This window comes from Mustela nivalis, assembly GCF_964662115.1.
Source record: "Mustela nivalis genome assembly, chromosome: 1".
In the NCBI taxonomy this organism is placed as follows: Eukaryota; Metazoa; Chordata; class Mammalia; order Carnivora; family Mustelidae; genus Mustela; species Mustela nivalis.
In genome coordinates, this window is record NC_139020.1 from 82,302,609 (window position 1) to 82,327,801 (window position 25,193).

Here is a 25,193-nt window from a genome sequence, read left to right on the forward strand (position 1 = left end):
AACAGCCTAGTACACTAGAAGGAAAGCAAGGCAAAGGTAGTGTCATGGGGGTCATAGAGGAAGAGACTGTCAGCGGCATCAACTGATGCTGAGAAGTCCAGTGAGATGAAGACAGAGAAGCCATCACTGTAATTGGAAAGATGGAGTTGTTAGTCATCTTGGCAAAACAATCTCATTAGACCGGGGGGGGGGGGCACTACTCTTGTGGAACTGAAGAGAGAATGGGAGGTGGAAAATGGATATTTCAAGTGTAGGCATCTCAAAGGCAAAAGTTTCAAGCTAATTTTTCTTTGACACTCTCCCCCACTCTCCTCTCTTCCTATATTCTGACTCTGAGGTCTGTACTAGGTATTTGGGAGACATTCTCGAATCCTTTTCTTTCAAACCTTCTATGCTATTATTCACAAAGTCATCCCCATTCCACCTCCTAAATACTTATCGTCTCTATTGCTCCATCCCTATTTCCCCACTGTAGGCCCTTGCCACCTCTGATATTCCTACACCTAGCAATCATCACTGTAATTAGATCTCTAGGATTCACCCTCAAAATTCTTTTTGTAAAGTCTGGAAACACGCACAAAGGCTGGAGATCGAATGATGCTGCCTGATTGAATTTTTAAAACACAAATCTTCTATTTTTGCTATTCTGCTAGAAATCCTTGCATGGAACACCTTTAGTGTTTCTACTCTTGAGTTCCTTCTCTCACAATCCCAAATCAACACACACACACACACAGTTCTGTTTCATGCTTGCATCTTTATGATCCCTCCTACCCACCTCTCCCCTTCTCCCCGTAACTCATCCCTGAAACAGGCAGCACGGCCGGCTCATTTTTACTAAATCTTGTTTAGATACCAACCTCAGGCAGCTTCAGCATTTCCCATCCCCTCTATGCTACTTTCTCTAAAGCTAATTAAACTGTGCACCCGTTCTTCCTTTCCCACATGCCCTGCCCTGGCATGTCAATAAAATTTAGTGCTGATTTAAGTCACTGTTCTCACCACATTCATCCATTCATCCTAGTTCTTTAAAGTAGAAGTTTCAGTCACTGTTTCCAACTAAACCGTATACTCTAAGAGGTCTGAGAGCTCGTCTCGTTTTCATTTGTATCCCAGTACTGGCATGCCACTTGACATATCAATAGGTATTCAATCAAATGTGTTAATATGGAGAGCAAAGAGGCCGAGGAGAGCAACGCTGCGAGAAGGGCGGCGCGTCTTTTCGGGTCGTCTCCAGCCCACATCGGATCACGCAGGACCCTGGCGCCGAAGCGGACGCAAGGCCCGCATCTCTCCCGGTGGAGCTGCGCAGAGTCTGCAATGAGTGCAAGGCAGGAAACAGAAAGACAGTGTTCCCCACGGTGGAAGGCCGAAGGTGGGAACCTTAACAGAATCTCAGAGAGAACGAATGGCGAAACACCGTCTCCTCCTTACCTCCCGGGCGGGTGCTGCTCGCCACGTGATCATGGCCACTCACGTGATCTCAGCTTTGCTTGATCCGCCGCCGCGTCACGTGACCCACACTGGCCACGTGACCACAGACTTCACTGGATCCTAGGCGCCTGCTTTTCTCTCCGAGTTAATCTCGCGTCCTGGTCTTACCCCGGCCCAATGGAAGAGGACGATGAGGAAGCGCGAGCGCTGCTGGAAGGTGGCCTCAGTGAGGCTGGCAGAGGTGCCGCTGCCATCTCTCCTATCCCTGGAGCGCTGCCGGCCCTTTGCGACCCTAGTCGCCTGGCGCACCGGCTTTTGGTGCTGTTGCTGATGTGCTTCCTAGGCTTCGGTGAGGCATCTGGCCGGGTGGGAAGGGGCTGATGATCCCAAAGTTCTGATGTTGTGTGGTATCCCCGAAATCCGCACTGAGCTCAGAGCTGACACGCGGCCTCAGTGCAGCTTCCTAAACTCCTGAACTTCCTCCCCCACCCCTTCGCGACTCCATTCAAGTTTGCGGACGTTGCTAGCCCTTCGGCATCTAGGAGAAGTTAGGGGACTGAGCTGGGCGAGTTTTGTCCCACTCTTTTGCCCTTCAAGAAGTCCCCGAGGCTTGGCAGCTCGCCCCCTGGGGCCATAGATGTGAGGGAATCCCTATTTTGTCAAAGCTTTCGATACACTGTTAAGAAGGAATTCAGAGAGCTTGAACTACCCACCCCTAAGTAATATTCCCTTTTTAAATGACTAATAAGGAGCAGAAAATATTAGTGGAAGGGAAATGGTCAGTGGTGTCAGTCCTGGAGCCCTTCATATAAACATTGAAAGTAAATGTAAACATTGAATAATATTTGCAACCTGAAACTTCTATATGGGCAGTATTAGCACTTACAAAATGTTTGCTCTTCCTTATTCTAGGCAGCTATTTTTGCTATGATAATCCTGCTGCCCTTCAGACTCAGGTTAAACGGGTAAGTTGGTTTTTCACTTTGCTTCTCTGGAGTGAGCTGTTGAAGTATCACCAAGTCTCAGATTGCCTAGTCTGAAACATTGTTCAGTGAATCATTTTAACATCTGTAGTAAAATCCATATGTAGTAAGGAGTGTTCCTGAGTTGGAATGAGTGGCCACAAAGACTTTATAGCACTTCTGACTAGATACTGTTTTACACTTTAATTAGGTCCTATTTCCACAAAATTGCCAAAAATTATTAGCAGATTTTTGTTTGTTCACTTTCTAATTGCATAATCATCTGAATGACAAATGATTCGGCAGAATAGCTTTTTGTTTCTTAAATAAGTCTTTTTTATTCCTTCATTTTTATTTATTTATTTTTTTATTCCTTCATTTTTAAAATGTGGATGCCGACTGCAGAGGATTCTCCATGTCAGTATTTTTAGTTTGGTTTTGTAAAAATACATTTAATATTTATAGTTTCTTGTGTGTTTAGATAGTTTTTTTTCCTTTTTAAGATTTTTATCTTTGGACAGGAAGAAATAGATTGACCCTTCACATTCTAGAATGAAAGGGAAAGAAGGTAGGATTTAGTGGTGGGTGGGTAGAGATGGACTAAGATTATCTTTTTCCATGTTGGGGTAGGAGAGCACCAGTGTGTATAGTATAATGGGGATTAGAATGTAGAAGATACAGGCAGATGCAGATGGAGATGGTCCTAGTAATGGGGGATCTAATTGATCCTGGACTCCCTGAAGCCTCTGAAAGGCATGTGGATCCATCAAGTTTCCATGGATCCTAGGTGTGACCAGTTTTCTGGGGGAGGGGCCACAGCTGTCATGGGATTCTTAAAGCAGTTAGTTACTACAAATGATTATGAAAATGCCTGTCCTACACAAAAAGAATGTTTTGATTTGTTGATAAACGTAACTGTTTGGAAAAAAAATAGTTTCATTTTCTTCCCATATAGGATATGCAGGTGAATACAACGAAATTCATGCTGCTATATGCCTGGTATTCTTGGCCAAATGTAGTTTTGTGTTTTTTTGGTGGCTTTTTGATTGACCGAGTATTTGGAATACGGTAAGCTTGAAAAACATCTCACCTATGTGTAAAATATTACTAGAAAATCATAGAACTAGATTAAGGTATTTCTATAAAGAACTGACTAAAATTCTGTATTGACTATGATAATCTACATTAGTTTTTTTTTTTAATGGTTTTTATATATTCCTGGAATTGGCTTTTGAAACTTGGTTGGTATTTCAGTTAAGGTTGGAACTAGTAAGTACTACTCATGAAATATGGTAACTCAGTTATCTAAAAGTACAAATTATATTCTTATATAGGATCAGGCAAACCAGGGTCTGAATCCCATTGCTGCCACTTGCTCAACTTCCTATCCTGAGCTGTTGCTAGCTTCCTGAGTTTTAGTTTCTTTATTGGTAAAGTATGGTGATAATTCCTGCCTTACAAGGTAGTTATGAGGACTAAGAAAGATGTATAGTATTTGGCACATATATAGTATTTGCCTCTCACAGTCCCAGTGAGATTTTCTCTTTCTGCCCTTGGGCATTGAATTTTTTGTGGCCACTTCTGTTAGATGCTGAGGAAGGAATAGCGTTTTAAGCTTTGTCACTTTTCATCCTTATGGTTGTGTATATATTGTTAATGGAAACTTCCATGAGGGATGCAGAATATTTTCAGAAGGCAGAGGGAAAGATGATGAAGGATCTTCCAGCCATGTCTGATGGAAAAGGATTGAAGAAACTGAAAGTGTATAGACTTGGGGACTTAAAAATTTTGAAGGGTTAAGTATTAAAGAGGAATTAAATTTATTTTGCTTAGTCTGAAGGGATGGAATCAGGGATGGAAACTTCAGGGGAACAGATTCTGCTTAGTATGATGAAGAATTTCCTTGATCAGTTTGATGAGGGGCCATGAATTGCCTTGGGACTACAGCAAGTTTTCTAGTGCTAGAGAACATTCAGTAGAATGTGGGAATGGCCATTTCACAAGGATATGGAGAGGGATTTGAGTTTCCTAAGTATGGTTTACTCATAGAATCTTTAAGGACTCTTAAAATACTGGCGTTTTATTACTCTGGGGAAACAGACATTTGAAGTATAGAATGTGTGAGTAGGCAGATTCGTAATTGTATTAACTTGTATTTATCCTTTTAATTACTGTGATAAGTGGAATAAGTCAGACAGAGAAAGACAAATAGCATATGACCTCTCTGATATGTGGAATCTAAAAAAAAAATAAACCAGCAAATGAATAAACAAAAAACAGAATCATACCTGTACAGAAAACAAACTGATGGTTGCCAGAAGGGAGGGCTTGGAGGGTTGGCCAAAATGGGTTAAGGGAAGTGGGAGATACAGGTTTCTAGTTATGGACTGAATAAATTGCAGAAATAAAAGACACAGCATAAGGAATATAGGTAATATTATTGTAATAGTGTTGTGTGATGACAGATACTATACTTCTGGTGAGCACAGTATAATGTATAAACTTGTCAAATCACTGTGTTGTATACTTGAAAGTATTAAAATACCATATCAACTATACTCAAAAAACCCAAAACCAAAAATCAATAAAGAGTTTTTAGTTACCAGGAATTATGACCAGTTAAAATTACTTAATCTTGGAATAAATTCTAAACTCTTAATAGTAATTTTATAAAGAATGCCCATGCGCATGCGGGGGGAGGGGGGTGGCAAAGGGAGAGAGAGAAAATGTTAAGCAGATTCTTCACTGAGGATGGAGCCTGATGCCTGACCGATGCCAGCCTGATGCCTGATGCCACACTGAGATCATGATGAGCTGAAACTAAGAGTTGGACACTTAACTGAGCCATCCAGGTGTCCCAAGAATGTTGATTTTTAAAGTGGGAACCCTAGGAACTTCTTGAAGATTATTTGACAAGTTTTGTTTGTTTAAGAGATGATAATGGTTTAAATTAAACATGCCATTACTGAAGCCTTGAATCCCCTTAGAAGTCAAGACTTCTCTAGATTAACATTTAGCCTGGGAAAGCTGCTGACTTTAGAGGCAGACCTGTATTTCATTTTTCTTTCCTTGGAGGGAATATAGGGGTCAAAGAAGACTGAAGAATTATTACTGAAGGGTTTTGGTGACATACTCTTAATTCATACTCTCTCTCTCTCTCTCTAACAGATGGGGCACCATTATTTTTAGCTGCTTTGTTTGCATTGGACAGGTGAGAGGGTCCAAAACCTTCATTGATTATGTAACAGTGACTTTTGAATTCTTGTCTAATTCCACCAGCAAAAATGTGTTTATTGAATGCCTGACTTAATTAAGCAGAGTCCACAAATGCCTGTGTAGCATAATGTATAGTCCATTTTAAGCCTTGAGGTAGTTGAACATTAGTACTTAAATTTCACAGATTTACTAAGAGGGAATGTTAAGACTATTATAGAAGTTGTGATTCATTATAAGTTGCTTATTTCTCTTGAATACTTTTAAGTTTACTTTTTCATTGATTCTACATTTATATTCTACATTGTAGGTGATTTTTGCTCTGGGTGGAATATTTAATGCTTTTTGGCTGATGGAATTTGGAAGGTTTGTGTTTGGGTAAGTTATGAATAATTTCATTCATCCTAATATATTACTGTTTCACTGCTTAACTATCAATTTAATAAAGATTCACAAAAATATATTACTGTCTGTTGTGGAGAATTACCTCAAATCCTTGAAATCTAGCTATATATATATACAAGAATGTTTATTGTCTTACTTTTCCTTTAAAGTGAGCAACAATTTTGAGTGGTCATAGTTAACTCTGTTTGGGGTTTGAATATTAAGTTGTTCTCCAGAAATGATATTTTTCCTGGGTGTTTTGTCTTTTGTTGTACTGAAGACTGATTTAAACCTCATTTAGAAAAGTATAGACCAACCATTTCTAGGTTGGTGACTTATGGACATTTTGCTATTTCTTGGTGGATAACGTGCAGGTCCTTTTGAACCCTGTTAAAGAGGCTTGAATGAGCAAAATAACCAATAGAATGATTATTCTTTATGAATTTCAATGTCTGTTCAGTAAGTTCATTCTGAGTCTAGCCTTGGGCTTCCTGCCCTGAGAGATGCAGATGACATCACTCATTTAAGCTTTCTTGTAAGTACTGGGGACATGTAGACATATATGATATACCCACCAAAGTGCTCTAAGTGAAAGAGAAGAAAACAAACTGTATATAAAAATATGAAATGGATCCAGAGATAGAGATGTAGTCAGAAATGGCCTCATGGATGAAGTATGTCTTGACATCAGTCAGGGGTTTGGATTAGGAAAAGAGAATGGGAGTATTTTTGGATTAGGACAGAGTGAGAAGGACTCAGTGTTAGGATATGGAGGAGAATCTCCTAACTAAAGGCCTAGAGGGGGAGTGGTCTTACAAAAGTTATAAAACGAGAAGTTAAAACCCAAGAAATAGGAAAATTTGAAATATGGAAGGTATTGACCTGAAAAATGTGCCTTTTTGTCTTTCCACAAAGTATGAACCACTCTTCCCCCATGAACATTTTATATAGCATAGGTGGTGGTATAACCCAGACTCCTGTTATTACAGGTCATGCTTATTATTGCAACATACCACACTCCCCAAAACTTAGTGTTATAGAGCTGTTACAATGTGTTTGTGGACTTTGTGGGTCAGGAATTTGAACAGGGTACAGCATGGACAGCCTGTCTGTGCACCAGATGTCTAGAGCCTCCGCTCAAAAGATTCATGGAAGGTTGAGTGCTGGAATCATCTGAAAGCTTCTTGACTCATGGGTCTCATTCTGGGATTGGGACAGCTTGAAGACTAGCTCTGCTAGATGCATTTCCTAAATGCAGCCTCTCTCTGTGGCTTGGCTTTCTCATAGCATGGTGTGCTGAGGGTAGTTGGACTTCTTACAAGATGGCTAAAGGCTTCAAGTGTGAATGTTTGAATGAAAAGGCAGATGTCTGCTTTGATTACACAGTACCACTTCCACCATACTATATTAATTGAAACAGTCTCAAGCCCACTTAGATCCAGGGGTGGGGAATAGAGCCAACCTTTTGATAGGAGGGGTATCTAAATTTTAAATTTGCATTGCTAACTGTGGTGTTTCTGTAAAAGCAGTAATTTTTCTTCCTTTTCTCATTTTTAGGATCGGTGGGGAGTCCTTAGCAGTTGCCCAGAATACATATGCTGTGAGTTGGTTTAAAGGCAAAGAATTAAACTTGGTGTTTGGACTCCAGCTTAGTATGGCTAGAATTGTAAGTATGACAAACCTAATGAAGCCAAACAGAAAGTAAGAGATTTAATCTTGTAATCATCTCTTACAAATAATGGGATGAAATATGTTTTCGTTTGCCATATTAGGTCTTGATTTTTTATGTCTGTAGACTATAGTATAGCATTTACCTTTAGTTTAAGGCATTTCTAACCTTATTGCACTTAGGAAACAGTCTAAAAATACTATTAGAGCATTCATTAGTTAAAAAGAATGTGAGCACTGGGAGGGATCCTACAGGTTTTGTCATCTAATTCCTTTGCCCATTTTTGGACTCCCTGGGTATGCAAGGCCTCCGGACGAAACCTGCACATCTCTAGTGATTGGAAGCTCACTGTGTGATAGAGCAGCTCCTGTACTTCAGTCAACTTTGTAAAGTTTGGCCTCACACAGAGATAAAATCTGCCTCTGCAAGTAGCTTTTTCTCATTGCTCCCTCTTTTGCCCTCCAGTTAATATTTGTTTCCTCTTTCGTGCACTAGCACTTTGCTTATAAAGGCAACTTTTAAGTTCTCTGTCAGACATGCTCATTTCCTGTGGTTGTCTAAGCCACATAACATGGGTTTCAGCTCCGTGGTGCTGGTGCTCCCCTCTGCCTGGGCGTACTGTAGCCACTCAGTACTTTCCCCGGCATTTGGAACCTGGAGATGTTCATGGTGTTTCAGGTTTGGTCTGATAGTGGGTACCCAGGGAAACAACATTGTACTTTTATTAATGTAACCTGTGAAGTGTTTGGCCATCTCAGACCATGTTAGGTTTTTTTCCTTATAAACTTCTATGAGTAGAGGTTTTTTTAAAAAAATATTGCCTTCTGGGTGGCTCATGGGTTAAGCCCCTGCCTTCGGGTCAGGTCATGATGTCAGGGTCCTGGGATCAAACCCCGCATTGGGCTCTCTGCTTGACGAGGAGCCTTCCCCTCTCTCTCCCCACCTGCTTGTGATCCTTTTCTCTCTCTCTCTGTCAAATAAGTAAATAAAATCTTTAAAAAAAAAACCCTTGCCATTGAAAAATGAAGGTTCCAAAGACTAGCTAATGGCATGAAAATGGATGCACCATAGTCTTAGGGAAGAAATCCAGTACAAAAAGTTTTTAATGTACTATTTCATTATACATGTAATTTTCATAACATTTTGTGATTTTTATACATGTAGGTTCTTTCTAATTTTTCAACCATTGTAGATAGTGCTGTTGTGTGACACTATAAAACTTTTCTGCGTCTCTGATTGTTTCCTGAAGCTAGGTCGCTAGGAATGGGATTGAATCAAGAGGGTTTGTTAGGGTTTCTTAGGTTAGTAGTTTCATATTATCCTGTCAGTGATGTTTACATCTCCCATCTATGGGATATGAAAGGATCCTTTTTATTATAGCTTTGATAGTATAGACTATTATTACTTAGAAAAATCATTTTTGAGTGGAAACACCTAAATATGACTTTAATTTGTAATTCATAGCTAGTGTGTGGTTTCTCATATTGTCTAAATTTTATCCACAAGTACTTCATTATGTATCTTGTGGAGGTCAAGATATGTCTGTGACAGCTTGTGAATTTCATTGTCTAATAACTTATCGAAGAAGTAAGATACAATCTTGGTGACATCATTGTGGCTACTGGTGGTCTTCAGATTCTTTTCTGTGTGGTCACAAATTAGCTCTCATCCATTGAGCTGCATTCTGAGGAGCCCTAAGTTTTTAGAAAGGAATCTCAGGGGCTTTGATGCAGGGTGGAGGTTACTGGGGTGATGGAAGGACCTGAGGATGAGGTAGAGTAAACCAGACCTCAAGCAGCCACCTCCTCTTTAGCCAGGGCAGTTCAGCTTTGATCTGATTTCTGTGCTTAGGGTCTTTTTGAGAAGCATGGGACCAAAAGATTTCATTACAGAGCTGCTGGGGTAGATGGAATTTCAGTGCTTTTGTGCTTCCCTTTTCCCTGTGCATATTCAGAATGATCATAGAGATTCTGGCTTTACCTCTTCATTTTCCTATAGGCTGAGCTGTGAGTTTGTCTGGTTTTAGACACTTGATCTGTTATGTTACCATTCTACCTTTAGGCAGGGCATTTTTCATTTTTTATATCTTACTGGGGGTTGGAGTCCAGCACCCTTTGATTTTCATTTGTCATTTGTTTCTTTTAAGCTCATTATTTCAAAGTATATTTATTGAGGACTTGCTAAGCCATATCGTGTTAGGCGTTTTAGGATTAAAGGATTTTTAAGGCAACATCCTTGTCTTTGAGAAGCTTTTATTTTCAGTGATATTGAGGAAGGTTTCCATTAAGTCTCCATTTATACCTTTTTGCTCATTTGAGTAATGCCATAGGCTAGCATTTTTTAAGTAACAGCTGTGTGAAATTTACTACTGTGTTTGCTGTGAGAATATTGCTGAGGACATGTTCATTTCTCAGTCTTTAGTGTCTGACCTGTCAATAAAAGCATTTAGTGCAGTTGACATTCCCCCTACCTTGATTTCTTCTCTTCGGTTCCAGGACACTACAGTCTCATAGTTTCCCTCTTGTCTTTCTCTTTACTACTTGGCCTGTTTCACTAGATCTATCTCAGTCTTCTGAACTTGTAAATGTGGGGGTGCCCTAAGGCATGGTTACTGGATATCTTCTCTTTTCTTTTGACACTTCCCATCTTTTGTGATCTTACCTAGTTTTGCAGTTTTAAATAACATGTCTTTGCTCCTGTATTTATATCACTTGTCCAGGCCTTTTCCCTGAATTCCACACCCCTATAATGCAGCTTTCTACTTGACATTTCCATTTAGATGCCTAGTAGGCACATCACAGCTGACATGGCCAAAAGTCAGTTCTTGATTTTCTACCTATTACCCCCCCAAACCAGCTTATACTGCAGTTTTCTCATCATCAGTTATGGGCAACTCTTGATTTCCAGTTGCTTGGGCAAAACCTTAAGTGTGATCTTAAATTACTGCCCCTCTCAACATGTATTTTCCATTAGCAAGTCCTATTAGTTTTACCATCAAAATACATCCATATTGTGACCACTTCTCACCATGCCCATTGCTAGCTACCCTAGACCAAGACCCATCATCATTCTGGATTATTACAGTAGCCCCTTAATTTATGTCCTCACTTCTGCCTTCATTCCCACTTGTAGTCTCTTTTGACTATAGCAGCCAGAGCAAATCTATTAAAATGCATGGAATTCCTGCCACTTCTCTACTCAAAACCTTAGTGACTTCCCATCTTACATAGAATAAAAGCCAGGAGCCCATATTATTACCTATAGCCAGTCTTCCCACCATTTCCTCTTCAGGGATATCATCTCATGTTCTGTCTTCTTCATTTACACTGTTCCAGTCTCTGCCCTCCGTGCTGTTCCTTGAGCATGCTGCCGTATGCACTCTCACGATCTGTGCACTGGCTGTTCGTTCAGCCTAAATGCTCTGTCCTTCCCCCAGATCACATGTGGCTAGTTTCCTTCAAGTTTTTAACTCAGAGGCACAATCTCGCTTTATGTTCTCCTTCCCTGCTCCCCTCCTTTATTTTTAAAAATACTTACCACAATTTAATATGCTACATGTTTTACCTCTTTTACTCCACTGAAATGTAAGCTTTATGAAAGCTGGAGGTTTTTCTGTTTTGTCCTTTGTTATATTCCCAGTACCTGGAACAGTGATGGGCTCAATAATTGCTGAATGAACAAGCGAATGAGGATATTATCTTCTATAACTTTTAGTGTCTTTTTATGGATAGGATCAATTTTTTTTTAGATGAAACTATAAGCAAAGGCTGTGATTTTTCTGAGTGAAAGTTTATTTTATTCTTAGGTACCCTGTGAATTTTGTCACTTATTGTTTCATTTTTGCTTTTGCTGCTAGAAAATTCTAAATGTACTGTGCTGTTTTCGGTACTAGCATTTTCTACATATTAGCATTTTTTTGTGTGCAGTAATTTTATCTGTGGGTTTATCTTAGTTTGTTAGTTTTTTCCTAGTCATGTTTTTTAAAAAATGTATCTCTTGTTTAATCTGGATCCTGTTTGACCTGTTTCTCTTAGCCACCTCATATCCTTTATTGAACGAGGCAGAGTATATGTAAATGAAATGTTTTTTCTTTCTCTTTCAGGGAAGTACAGTAAACATGAATCTCATGGGATGGCTGTATTCTAAGGTTGAAGCTTCATTGGGTTCTGGTGGTCACACAACCCTTGGGGTCACACTTATGATTGGTTAGTGGATCCTTTTGTCCCTTGTTTTATCTTTTCTGAAAGTATGTCATAGGAACTATGTGGCAGAGCAGGAAGAACACTGGAATTGGGATTAGACCACTTTGTTTGTAGTTTTGCCTGAATAGTTCATGAGTTCTTGGACCTAACTAGAAATAGTGAATCATTCACGCAGTTTGTGTTACTATTTCCATTTTCTTAAAATGGAGGATTTTATCCCACCTTGTCTACTCCAGCTTTGTCATGGTGAGCAAATAAGAGAGTATATTTGAAAACTCTGAAAACTGACTTTATACATGTAAGGTGTTACTAGTCTGTAGCAGAGAGATGATTATTTCCTTTTGATCAAGGTTCCGTTACAGTACTATGGAGCTAAGATTTTAGAGAAGTTAGAAGGGATATAATGTTGTGGGAAATCCACTAAATTGAGAGTCAGGAGTCTGGGTTCTAGTACTAGCTGTAACTAGTTCTGTCATCTTGGACAAGGAAGTTAACCTCTGTGTCTCAGTTTTCTTTTTTGTAAAATTTCAGGTGTTTGACTAAAAGTGTATAGGTCCCTTCTCGCCCTAAGTTCTGTTAGGTAAGACTTGGTTGTGATGGTTGCTGGGTGGATCACTAAGAAACATACGAGGCCTTCTGGAATTCCCTGCGCTTTTCTCTGAGCAGTGGATTTTTGTAACTGTGCCCCATAATGGGTAAGAGGGTCACTTGCAGAGCCCTACAAAGACCTGTGGATGGTGAGGTGAACATTCTGTGCCATCTTTTATTCCTTATAATTCCTTGGTATAGCTTGGTAGAAAGAGGGCAGTGGAGAGGAAATCTTGAACAGGCAACCTGCATCTAGAGGCTTCTCCTTTCCTTCCTGCCTTCTCAGATCCCTTGCCTTATTTAAAGCTTCTTTTTCTTAACTCTCAGATGCTCTTTAGTATTCCTTCCAGTCTTCTCCACCCTGGAGAATTTGAGAATTTTAAAGAATTTTAGCACCAGAAAAGATCTGTGCCATCAAGTCAGAGCCTCTGATTTTACAAATGGAGAAGTTGAAGCCCTGAGAGATTAAGTTCTGTGTTCACTATCATTCAGCTTGTGGCAGAAGTAGAACCCGTATCTCCTGACTTTTATTTTAGCAACTTTCAGCTAGACTGTATTATGTAATTAAAGATTCATTTATTTTACTGAGCTTCTTTTAAAGATCTTGAGAAGTATAAACTTTATTTACTTTTTATCCTGATTTGCTTTAATGATATCAGGTCAGCATTAGTGAGTAATTAGTGAGCTGATTACACAAAGGAAGGAGAGCCTGGCTAGCTGTGCTGTGGGAGGGTGGGACTCTATGGGTTGCCAAAGGGTAGGAGCAAGGGTTACAGACTTTGGGAAGGAATCAAGAGGAAGATACGATGATCACAGAATCAGACTTTGCTTTCATAGTTTTTTTTCCCTTTGGCATCTGTCAATAATTAGTGCTTAGACTTAGTTAAGAGATTAGTACAGATTTGCTAGCTGTCATCCACTTTCTTAAAGTCTTATTCTGCATTACAAGACTAGCCTAGTATGTTCTAGTTTTTTCCCTCTAGTCTACAAACTTCTACTAGGAAATAATATAATAAGAGTGACTTTTGTTTGTTGAGTACTTATCACATGCTGTTTCTTTCCTTCTGCCCTGATTTAGTAATTGTAGGATTTTCTTCAGTGTGTCTAAATGCCATCCGTTTCATTTGCTAAGTTTTCTGTTGTTACTCTACGGTACTACCTCTTGGGATCCTTCAGTCGCTCTCTTTTAAAAATCTCTCTCTCTCTCTTTTTTTATTGTAGGGGGTATAACATGCATTCTTTCACTAATCTGTGCCTTGGTTCTCGCTTACTTGGATCAGAGAGCAGAGAGAATCCTTCATAAAGCACAAGGAAAAACAGGTAGGTCTAAATGCAGGAAAAGGGGGATTTTGGGGATTTGCAGACCTTTGAAGATAATTTATAACGAGCTAAGTTCCTAATGTAGTGTTATAAGTCCAGTGAGGCTTAATGCATGTTTTACTTTCTAATCTGTTCCTACTTATCTAAATTTTGGGGTACTTTTTTTTCCCCTTAAGTGCTTTTGGCAGAATTTGCATTCTTGATTGCACTTTGTGTATTTGCAAAATGATGAGTGTTCCTGGAAGACAGCAGGAGAGTAGACACTAATATTAGATTTTGTTTTTTCTAATGTCTTTTTAAGTTTTCCCATAAGCTATGTTCCAATAATTTACTGAGAAAAGTATTTTATAAACTGGATGGCAAAGGTTAATCACATGATAAAAACAATATTGACCTAGTTATGCAAAATTATGCTGATAGTTTCTTCCTTTTCTTTTCAAGGTGAAGTTATTAAGTTAACTGATGTGAAGGACTTCTCCTTACCCCTCTGGCTGATATTTATCATCTGTGTCTGTTATTATGTGGCAGTGTTCCCTTTTATCGGACTTGGGAAGTGAGTATTCTGTAGCATTGCATTTTTGTTGGCTAAATTATAATGAGAATTTAATCACACAAATACAATTTTGTTAGTTATAAGTTTTGATTTTTTGGTTATAGATTATATTTAAATAGGAATTATTTTATATCCTGGGATATAACTGATTTTCTTATCTTAAGGTTTACTATTTGGCATAATAACTTTCATTATTTTTTTGATGAAATACTTAATAGTTTTTGATGCCTAATGTAGATTTATTTTAATGCTTTGTAACAGATGGGTATTTTTTTTAAATTTCCTCTTTATTCTTTTGTTTGGAAGCCTATTCTTGAGAATGGAAACAGTACTTTGGCTCATTATGCCTGGGCACATTTCCATTTGCTAGGACTATAATTATGCCAGGGTTCAAAATCAAATTCTTTTTTGTGTTACCACTTACCTCTTCCTTTCCAATGGCAGCTGTTCGAACAGAGCAGTGTGTGAGTGTGTTTATAGGGGTGTGTCTTTATAATCAGAACCTTTAAATTCAGACTGTTTTCAATAATTTGAAACTCTGTTTTGCAAAGAACCTGTCCAGTCCCACTTTAAGGAAAAGAAGCACTCTTAATTTTATGTTGTAATAATTCATTTGGTTTTCTGAAAAGTTTGGTGCTTATTTAAAATGAAAAAAGTCAGGGTGCCTGGGTGGCTCAGTCAGTTAAGCGTCTGCCTTCAGCGCAGGTCATGATCCCAGGGTCCTGGGATTGAGCCCTATATTGGGCTCCCTGCTCAGTGGGAGCCTGCTTCTCCTTTCCCTCCGTGCTTCCCATCCACTTGTGCTCTCTGTGTCCCTCTCTATCTCTCTTTCTCAAATAAATAAAATGTTTTAAGAAAGAATAATAAAATGAAAAAAATCCACATCAGCGTATTTTATTTAACTAGTGAAATATTTATGTAAACCCTAAAGCTTTAGTGCCAGTTGCTTAAAGATGAATGTTATATAAGGTGGGAAAACAGTATTAAGAAGAAAAAGTTGAGTAAACTTAGAGTTACTTTTATTTAGTTTCATTTTGCCTTTAATTATTAAAAACAGAGTAGTTCTCTAAAGTGCTTATTTCTCTCTCTCTCTGTATTTTAGAGTTTTCTTTACAGAAAAATTTGGATTTTCTTCCCAGGCAGCAAGTGCTATTAACAGGTATTTCATTAATTCTCTTGAGTGCTTATTGTGTGCATAGTGTGCATCTTTAATTATAAGCAAATGTTCTAGGAGGCAAGGCATGTGACTTAACATCTGTAATGTGAAACCAAGAGCATATTGCCACTCGATCCTGAGAGACCATCTATGCATTAATGGAAAATCGAAGAAATCTTGGACCACTCTTTAATATTTAAATTTCTGTTTACTAATGACAATTTTAGAAGAATAGCTTAATTAAACGAGCTAGGATTTGCTTTGCCTAATGGTTTTAGGAAATTTTTGGATTTTTTTTTTTTTTTTTTGGTAGCTGTGATACATTTCATTAAGTATCTTTTGATTTTCTGGGCAGTATTGTATATGTCATATCAGCTCCCATGTCCCCAATATTTGGGCTCCTGGTGGATAAAACAGGAAAGAACATCATCTGGGTTCTGTGTGCCGTGGTGACAACTCTCGCTGCCCACATCATGCTGGCCTTCACGTTGTGGAACCCTTGGATTGCTATGGTAATGTCACTGCGGACGCTCACAGGGCACAGGGCTTTGGGGAGGACTCTGTCAAGTTTACATCAGGAGCCATACTCCGCTCCTCTGAAAACAGAGCTTGTGACAGTAGGAAGAACAAGACAGTAGTGAGAAGTTTGAGTTCTGCTGTGATTGCAGTCTCTACAAAATAACTGTTTTTAAAGTAAATAAATGTTAATTATTAATGAATAAGATATTTTAAATTTTATTTGGCTTATTTAACACAGTAATCTCAATGCTGAAATAGAATTTGAAATAAAGTAGTCTTTTAAAAGCCAAATTGCTTACCAGTTCCATTTATTTTCCTGTATTTCTTTAAAAAATTCTTCCATCATAGGTGGCGCGTAAAAAAAAAAAAAAAAAAAGTCTGTCAGCCCTGGGTTCATGATTTTGCATTCTTTTGTCTTTGACCTTTAGGCGATTAAAAAGTGATAATGAATTCATCATCAGGTTTTTGTTACTGTCCTTTAGAATATCAATTTAAAGACCACATGCTCAAGTTCTTACCTATTAATAAAAGAATATTTTGGGTATATATGTTTGTGGTACACTTAGTAAAATTTCTGTAAAACAGATTCCTGGAGGTATAAATGCTGTAGCAGAGGCTTTGCATATTTAACATCTTGATAGACATTGTGAAACTTCTTCTCTAAGAAGTTTTACCGATTTATAGTTTTACCAATAATATACGAATGTGTGTGTGTTTTTAGTATTCTAGCTATGGTGGGCATTGGCCCAATTTCAATCTTTGCCAGTATGATAGGTGTAGATGATCTTATTTAAACTTAAATCACAAGGTTTCTTTTTTTTTTTTTTTAAAGATTTTATTTATTTATTTGACAGAGAGAGATCACAAATAGGCAAAGAGGCAGGCAGAGAGAGAGAGGAGGAAGCAGGCTCCCTGCTGAGCAGAGAGCCCGATGTGGGACTCGATCCCAGGACCCCGAGATCGTGACCTGAGCCGAAGGCAGCGGCTTAACCCACTGAGCCACCCAGGTGCCCCACAAGGTTTCTTTTTTAACTAAAGAAAAAGTCAGCATTAGGTGATAGTTTTTTGCCTTGCCCTCCAGTTCGGTGTTGATGATCTGAAGTAAGATAATGGACTTTGGTGTGATGTTGCCTTGATTGCTTAATTTGTAGTTAATAAATACTGGAAAATTACCTTGCCTGAAACAATGGTAGTAACTTTTTGCAAATTAGCTTTATTTTCTTGCTTAGTCCTTGATTGTACCCTGGGACCAGTAAGTTATATGTGCATATAATATAAAATGGTTAAGATGGTGTGTTTTGTCACTAGAGGGATACTGTTAGTGTCTAGACTTCTTTCTATCAAATGAATTTTAGCAAAATTGCAATAAAATTTGCATGAATGTTCATATATTTGCTGTTATGTCACTCTGGCTAATCTGCATCAAAGGAAAATCACCTTTTGGTTAATGTTAAAAGACTTTTACATTTTTCTGTGTCACTTTCTGCAGTGTCTCCTGGGACTCTCTTATTCGTTGCTTGCTTGTGCATTGTGGCCAATGGTGGCATTTGTAGTTCCTGAACACCAGCTGGGAACTGCATATGGCTTGTAAGTGTTTACACCATAATGTCTCTCTGCTATAGCAATTTAATTATCATATGAAACTCCAGGTCTCCTGAACCTAGTCATCATTGTGCTTCTGGGACAGCTCTGAACCTGGAAACCACCAGAAAAGTCAGTTAACCTACTTGTGATATTATTGTGGCAACAGAAATGCCCCAGTCTTCCAGCAAGAGAGTTGGGATTAAGCTAACCCAGAAGTTATTTCTGACATTGCCATTGACTGCCTTTTTATCTGAGGGCTTCTTAGTGAGAAGTTTGAGTTCTGGTGTTTGACCCAAAGGGCAAAAGGGGGAAACTGCACCCATGGTTGGTATTCGCTTAGCTCTTAACTTTCAATCAATAGGAAAATGTTGAGCTTATATTGCATTTAATAAGACAGGCTCCCTTACCTCTGAGCATAACATCTAGTAGCAGAAATAGTCATGGGATGAAAATACCTGATCAGGTCGTCCCTAGGTAAAAACACCTCTTAACACTAATAGTATGTCATTTATAGATACTAATATTAAAAGTGAATTGTTACTGTGTGTATGAAGATGTGTCTTTATATTTCTTGAATTGTAGCATGCAGTCCATTCAGAATCTTGGGCTGGCAATCATTTCCATCATTGCTGGCATGATATTGGATACTCGGGGATATTTGTTTTTAGAAGTTTTCTTCATTGCCTGTGTTTCTTGTAAGTATGTGATATGGCAACATTTAGTTTCTTTTAATGGATAACAATGTTTTCATTTATACTTCTGGGTTTTTGTTGTTTTTCCCTCTTTTAAACCAAATCCCTAAGATGTATCTCCCAGATTGCCTATTTCTTAGTCTGTGCATCAGAGTTTCCCAGCTGGTGGCTTTCTGGTTCTGTGAAGATTCACAGGCATTTTTTAAAGGAGATTCTTATTTTTAAAAGTAGTAGTAGAGTCTGTTTCGTATTCTATTTTAGATATTTATGGTTTTTAGAAAACATTATCCTCTTTAAAGTGAATCCATTTTAAAGAGTGGTAAGTATGTCCCTGGTGTGAGTGTGTGGACATTGATAGGATTCAGGTGTGAGTGCTCATGGTTTATCCATAAGGCAACTTTACGTTGCTTTTATTCTTGGCCGTGTTACTTAACATTTACCTGTAATGATTTATTGGTTAAAAATAGGAAGTATAAGGAAACTGTTGAAAACTACAAAAATAAATTAACATTTTTCCTGTGGTAGGCTTCACCATACAGATAGTTGTGTTCATCTTATAAATTTTTATAAACATATCAAGTTGTCTTTTATGCTTTAACATGTGTTTAAAATGGCAAACCCTAGCAATGATTTTATCATTTACATTTACATGAATAAAAGACAGTTATACTTGAAATGTGGTTTATGATGTGTCTGAATACATTTTATTATCCCATAATTTTAGAAGTAAGCACATCAAATTTTAAAAATACGTTATTTGTTTTTAAAAAGTGAGTCATGTAGACTTCAAAATACTTAGGTCATGGAAGTGTATGTCTCTTTGATGCTGCGACGTGTGGTTTAATTTCAATCCACAACTCTCTATATATTTGGTTCTTAAACCAAATGCCATGCCATTTAAAAATGTTTTTGTTGCCATATTAACCTTAAGTAAATTTAGTGTGCCTTGTTAAGGTAAAAAGACAAGCCATGACTTTCTGAGGTTTCTACTGGCTCTGGGCTTTCTGGGCTTCTGGGAGTCAAATGACCACATTCTAACACTTGGTTAAATTGTAAAATGGACGTGGTGTTTTCAGACTTAAAATCCTCAAAGGATTGTTTCTGTTTGGTTCTCTGTAAAAGATAAACAGTCAGGGGGCTGGCAGGAGTTTTTGGAAGTACCAGGAGAACTAACACTTAAACTGGAGAGTAAAGAGCAGCGGGGGTGATCTCCGGGTGGCTCAGCTCCCTCCCTTCTCTCAGCTGCTTTTTTTCTGGTCCTGCTAATCCCTGGGCTCATGTAGCCCACAGGGAAAAAATGGTGTGTAAATAATTTTTAGTACTTTTTGGAATATAATGGGAATAGTGTTTTTTATTTTTAAATGCCAATCAATGAAGATTTATCTGAGTTTTACTTTGTAATTATGATTACATAGGAATTGTTGGGAAGAGGTACATGTTTTTTAAGGACCTTGTGATTTTTTCACTTGCAGTGTCACTTTTATCTGTGGTCTTACTCTATGTGGTGAATCGTGCCCGAGGTAAGTAGAATTCAGACATTTTCTTCTTCAACCATAGTGGATCATCTTGTGGGGTCCCTGGATTGTCTGCATGCCTCTTTAGAGGCCAGTGCTTTAGTTCATGTAATAATGACAATCTGTTCATATGTTCATGGAAACACATTTCATTATGTAACATAGAACTATGCATTTTGGAACTTCAGACTTATTAATAAAATCATTGTCATGTTCTTTCTGGCCAGTTCAATTTAAGTTTTGTAATAGAAAATTTTAGATGTTCTTTTTATGTTAGCATAAGGAGGTATGGCAGTTTTAAAATGACCTAAAGCCATTACTGTGTTATTGTTTCATATTTAAAAAAATTAGTAAGCGGAAGTGGGGGGTGGGTAGAGGGGCTGGGAGGGATGGGGTCGCTGGGCTATGGACACAGGGTAGGGTATGTGCTGAGGTGAGTGCTGTGAATTACGTTAAGACTGATGATTCACAGACCTGTACCCCTGAAGCAAATAATACATTTTATGTTAATAAAAAAATAAGTAAGCAAATTTATAGTTATAGTTTGTATTTTAAGGTTGAAAGTGTTTGATACAGAATGAGGTGTTACAGATTTTTTTCTTTGCTAGTATTTTTTAAATGCATTTGTACTTCTTTCTTCTGTATAAGATTTTGATGTTACTCTTATTAATTTTTCTAATGAGGTTGCCCCTAAAGGTTGTTAGGTACTTAGTAAAATGTGTATACCTGCTGTTTAAATGATTTTAGGTCATTTCCTTTCTTTTCTCTTAATTTCCACTATTTACTGATTATTTATACAATGCCCGAGTTAACAAGATGTAAAGAAGTATGTAGATCCAAACTTAAAAAAAAATGCTCAAATTAAGAAGTGGTTATTTGTATTTGTATCATATAAAGATTCTTTTTTTTAAATTTTTTAAAAGATTTTATTTATTTATTTGACACACAGAGAAATCATAAGTAGGCAGAGGGGCAGGCAGAGAGAGAGGGGGACGCAGGCTCTCTGCCGAGCAGAGAGCCCGATGCGGGACTCAATCCCAGGACTCTGAGATCATGGCCTGAGTGGAAGGCTTAACTCACTGAGCCACCCAGGCGCCCTCATATAAAGATTCTTAAAAAACATTTTTTCCCTTGGGAAGGCCCCAGGAGATAAACCATTTCTTTGTCATCTCCCATTGCCTTTTCTGTTACTTTAAGGTATACCAATGCATGTGTGTGTGTGTGTGTGTGTGTGAATTTTATTTTTAATAGTTGTATAGAAAAAGTTCTATGCTTATTTGTATTTTAGGGGGGAACCTAAATTATTCTGCAAGACAAAGGGAAGAAATAAAACTTTCTCATGCTGAGTAAGTACTGAAAGAGAAAAGTTCTCTCCTTTTGCAAATCTGAAACATTAGCATTTTATTTGCAAGTATTAGGTTTGGGCTTTTTTTTTTTTTTTTTTTAAGATTTTATTTATTTATTTGACAGGCAAAGATCACAAGTAGGCAGAGAGGCAGGCAGAGAAAGAGGAGGAAGCAGGCTTGCAGAGAGCAGAGAGCCGGATGCGGGGCTCAGTCCCAGGACCCTGGGATCATGACCTGAGCCAAAGGCAGAGGCTTTAACCCACTGAGCCACCCAGGCGCTCCGAGGTTTGGGCTTTTAAGAAACTAGTCTTCTTGAGATTCGAGAGCTAACGATTATCTGGGAACTACTACAAAATTCTTGTTTGTAGAAAATTTTTTTTTTTTTTTAAAGATTTTATTTATTTATTTGTCAGAGAGAGAGTACAAGTAGGCAGAGAGAGAGAGAGGAGGAAGCAGGCTCCCCGCTGAGCAGAGAGCCCGATGCAGGACTCGATCCCAGGACCCTGAGATCATAACCTGAGTCGAAGGCAGCGGCTTAACCCACTGAGCCACCCAGGCGCCCCTTGTTTGTAGAAAATTTAAATAGGGTAGATATCAAAGGTTAAAGTGAAGGGGGAAAAATAACTGGGTTTTAAATTGCTTTTTGAGAGAAAGGGAGACCTGTTGTATTTGTAATTTATTAGAGGAAAGGTCTTTGTCCTAAACTTGTGTTCTGGGCTTACCCTTCCATTGTCTGATCCTTTGTTTTTCTTAACTATTTGAGATAACTTTTCATTTTTCCCCGGTACTAATATTCTGTTCTTTGACTTGGAACAAATTAAGTATCTAGTGTGGCATTAAGTTAAACTTATTTTTTCAATGAGTGTATGCTAAAGCGTAATAGTGATTCTATTTCCTGTTATTATGATTTCTGATTTTTCAGATATTCAGTTTTTTATGACTTAAAACATTTATTTGTAAACATATACTATGTAACTATAAGTTTTGTGAATTTTATATAGGTTAAAATCTTGTAGAACAAAGGATTTTTTGGGAGGTGATTCTTGGCCATTTCAAATTTCCTTTTAACATAGTAATTCTAGAAATACATCTTGAGAAGATAATCAGAAATGTTATAGGTTTTTAGTATCTTTATGACAGTCTTGTTTGTTATGTCAAAAAACTGGAAACAATGTGAGTGTCCCAAAGTAGGGAAGTGGTTAAATAGATGATGACACATCCATATAATATATTGTTAAAACCATGTTTGAGGATTTTAAAAGTCAGAAGTAATTCCCTCCCTGCACCAAATCAGAGTTGCTTACCATGCTACATGTTAAGTAGACAAAAGATTAAAATGCAAATGTAATATTCTAATTTTGTTTAGGAAAAAGTATGCAGGCACATGTATTTCTTATTTATGTACTTGTATATAATAGGAGAAATACTGAAAGAAAAAAACCCCAATACTAACAATTCTATTTGAATGGTAAGGTTACAGGCATACTTTTTCCTTTTGTTTTTCTGTATTTTCCAGGTTTTCTATGTTGATCTTAATGTTACTTTTATAATCAAGAGGATTTAAAGAGTTTATTCAGCAAAGTGTGCAACCTTTAAAATTTGGCAGTATGTGTTTTGTAATGCTAATGGTTTTTATTTTGTACACCAGATGAGGCTGCTGTTTCCCCCCTTCTGATAATTTACTGCATTGTGTTTTGCAGATGAGAAACTTGAATGACTGTGTCATGAGGAGCTGCACACATCATTGGTCTGAAAACCTCACTTTTTTTTTTTTTTTTTTAAATCTAGAGTTTAATCAGGAATAATAATGGTCTGGAAATTTATATTTATATTTCAAAAGCACCTATTTCAAAGTATGTTTGTGAGGAATATCTTAGCTTGTGTCTTATATATTGTTTATTGCTAATGAATTCCACTTTAGACTAGGCTAATCAACAGTAAAGTTTAGAAAGTTCCTCTGGAATATGCAGGTGAACTTTGGTCAGGACAGTAAATAATGGAAAACTTGGATCTGGCATTGAGATAATTTTCAGAAGATGTTTCTTAAGGATATGGCTTTTTTTTTTTTTAAATCTTAAAAAAAAGCTTTTGAGAGGGTAGAAGGGATATTTTATACAGAATAAACAATGTCATTTTAATAGGCATTCCATGTTTCTGTACGGAATATTTGAAAGATATCTTTTATGCAGTCTCTTCATTTTTACAAATAGCAGATTGTATTCTGCTATCTTTAGTTATAAGAGGTTGCTGAGCAGTGACCCTCTTGAGCTTCTTTATCTCTCCATTACTGAGGACACTGATCACTTAGGGATGTAATTTTATGGTACAAACTTTCTGTACAGTTTTTTCTTATAGTCTAATTAATTACTAAAAAGTGTCCTTTAAATTATGATAGTTGCATATCTACCTGAATAAAAACACTGCAAAAGGAGTACTTGTCTTCTAAAACTTTATTTTAAAAAATACTAAAATACTGATTTTAAGTCTTATTTATTTGGAAGACTATTTCTGTAAGATAATCAACGTCAGAGTAAAGAAAATTTGTCTTTGAAAATCAATGGAGTACTTTTTTCTCCAGAGTAGAACCTAAGTAACATGTATGATTTCCAAGTTAAATAAAATACAAGTGTAAAATTTCTTTTGACAAACTTAAAAACTTTTTAATTGACTTAGCTTTAGCATAAAGTCAGAGAATTTTTCATGTGTTTTGTTCTCCAGGAGTATGCAGGTATTTTAGACAACTGTTAAACTGTCATATTTAGCTAGTTGTATTGTTCAAAATAGGACATAACATTGTATGCTTGAAAGTTCTGGAACAGATTGAAAGTACATTCCTTGTTCAGATCAAGTTTATTTACATCCATTTTTCTGATTGTAGTTTTATTGTGTCATTATTCAGTTGTTTGTTTTTTTGGCTTTGACTGTCATGTGACTTTTGTAGCCCAGATTATTGAATGTTGGTTTTACCAGCTGGTGAGAGTGGAAGAAGCCAGTTGCTACTGCTGCTGGAGGGCTTGTGTGGTCTGGCCCCTGCCTTACTCTTTCCATCGCCTCTGTGCCTCAGCCATAATGAGCTGCTTCATTACATTTTTTCAGATGGGTCCTCTTTCTTGCCTTTTCAGGGGCTTTGTCCTTGCTGTTCCCTTTGCCTAGAATATTTCATCCGGGATTCTCTACAACCTGGTTTTACCTGATTTACAACAGAAACCTTAGTCCCAGCTCAGACGTATTTTTCCCAGGGAAACTCTTCCAGACCTTCAGGCTATATCAAATTCTTCTAAAATTTTTGTGATTTTTTAAAAGCCCCATATTTTTCCTTTGTTGACCTCAGCTTATAATGAAGAATTTGTAATAGTGTGGGTGGGGGCATCTCTCTCTTCCTTTAGATTGTAAGCTCCATGAGGGCAGGGACCGTGTCTAATATGTTCATTATGATTGTGTTGATAGTTCCTAGCGAAAGTAGGCACAAAATAAATATTTTTTTGAATGACATATAAATAAAAAGAATAAAATGAAATAACTTTTTGGAGGATAATTTGACAATATGAATAAAAAGACCTATAAAGGGAATGATGGTGGGCTTCATGCCTTTTGGCTTAGCAGTTTCATTTCTACTAATTTATCCCAAGAGAACCACCAGACAAATATACACATAAATGTATTTTAAGAAAGTATTTTCAGGGGCGCCTGGGTGGCTCAGTGGGTTAAAGCCTCTGCTTTCGGCTCAGGTCATGATCCCAGGGTCCTGGGATCAAGCCCCGCATCAGGCTCTCTGCTCCGGGAGAAGCCTGCTTCCTCCTCTCTCTGCCTGCCTCTCTGCTTAGCTGTGATTTCTCTCTGTCAAATAAATAAATAAAATCTTTAAAAAAAAAAAGAAAGTATTTTCATAGCAAGATTGCTTTATAATAGCCTAAACTAGGAAATCACCCACATTTATAAGAATAGGTGATTTGTTAACTACATCATATCATATGCTTTAAGTGAAATATTAAAACAGTCATTAAATGGTTTCATTAGAGAGCATTGACATGGAATGATGGCATTATTATATGAAGAC

General features: G+C 37.6%; 1 protein-coding gene across 5 annotated transcripts; it reads left to right on the forward strand.

Moving 5' to 3' along the window:
* Positions 1-1,508: 1,508 nt before the first annotated feature.
* MFSD1 (major facilitator superfamily domain containing 1) lies at positions 1,509-24,653 on the forward strand (the record flags this gene model as incomplete). Of its 5 annotated transcripts, XM_082687295.1 has the most annotated exons (16): positions 1,509-1,783; positions 2,347-2,399; positions 3,352-3,464; positions 5,565-5,607; positions 5,920-5,987; positions 7,551-7,659; positions 11,765-11,867; positions 13,674-13,772; positions 14,214-14,325; positions 15,428-15,484; positions 15,837-15,993; positions 17,490-17,587; positions 18,167-18,279; positions 19,749-19,796; positions 21,079-21,136; positions 22,837-24,653. In XM_082687295.1, exons 1-16 carry the CDS (start codon positions 1,612-1,614, stop codon positions 22,838-22,840), a joined length of 1,407 nt encoding a protein of 468 aa, XP_082543421.1. In that variant the 5' UTR covers positions 1,509-1,611. The 5 variants fall into 5 exon arrangements, with proteins under 5 accessions (XP_082543421.1, XP_082543422.1, XP_082543425.1 ...); XM_082687296.1 differs by lacking the exon at positions 22,837-24,653 and having other exon boundaries at positions 1,512-1,783; positions 21,079-21,140; XM_082687297.1 differs by lacking the exon at positions 3,352-3,464 and having other exon boundaries at positions 1,525-1,783.
* Positions 24,654-25,193: the final 540 nt, after the last annotated feature.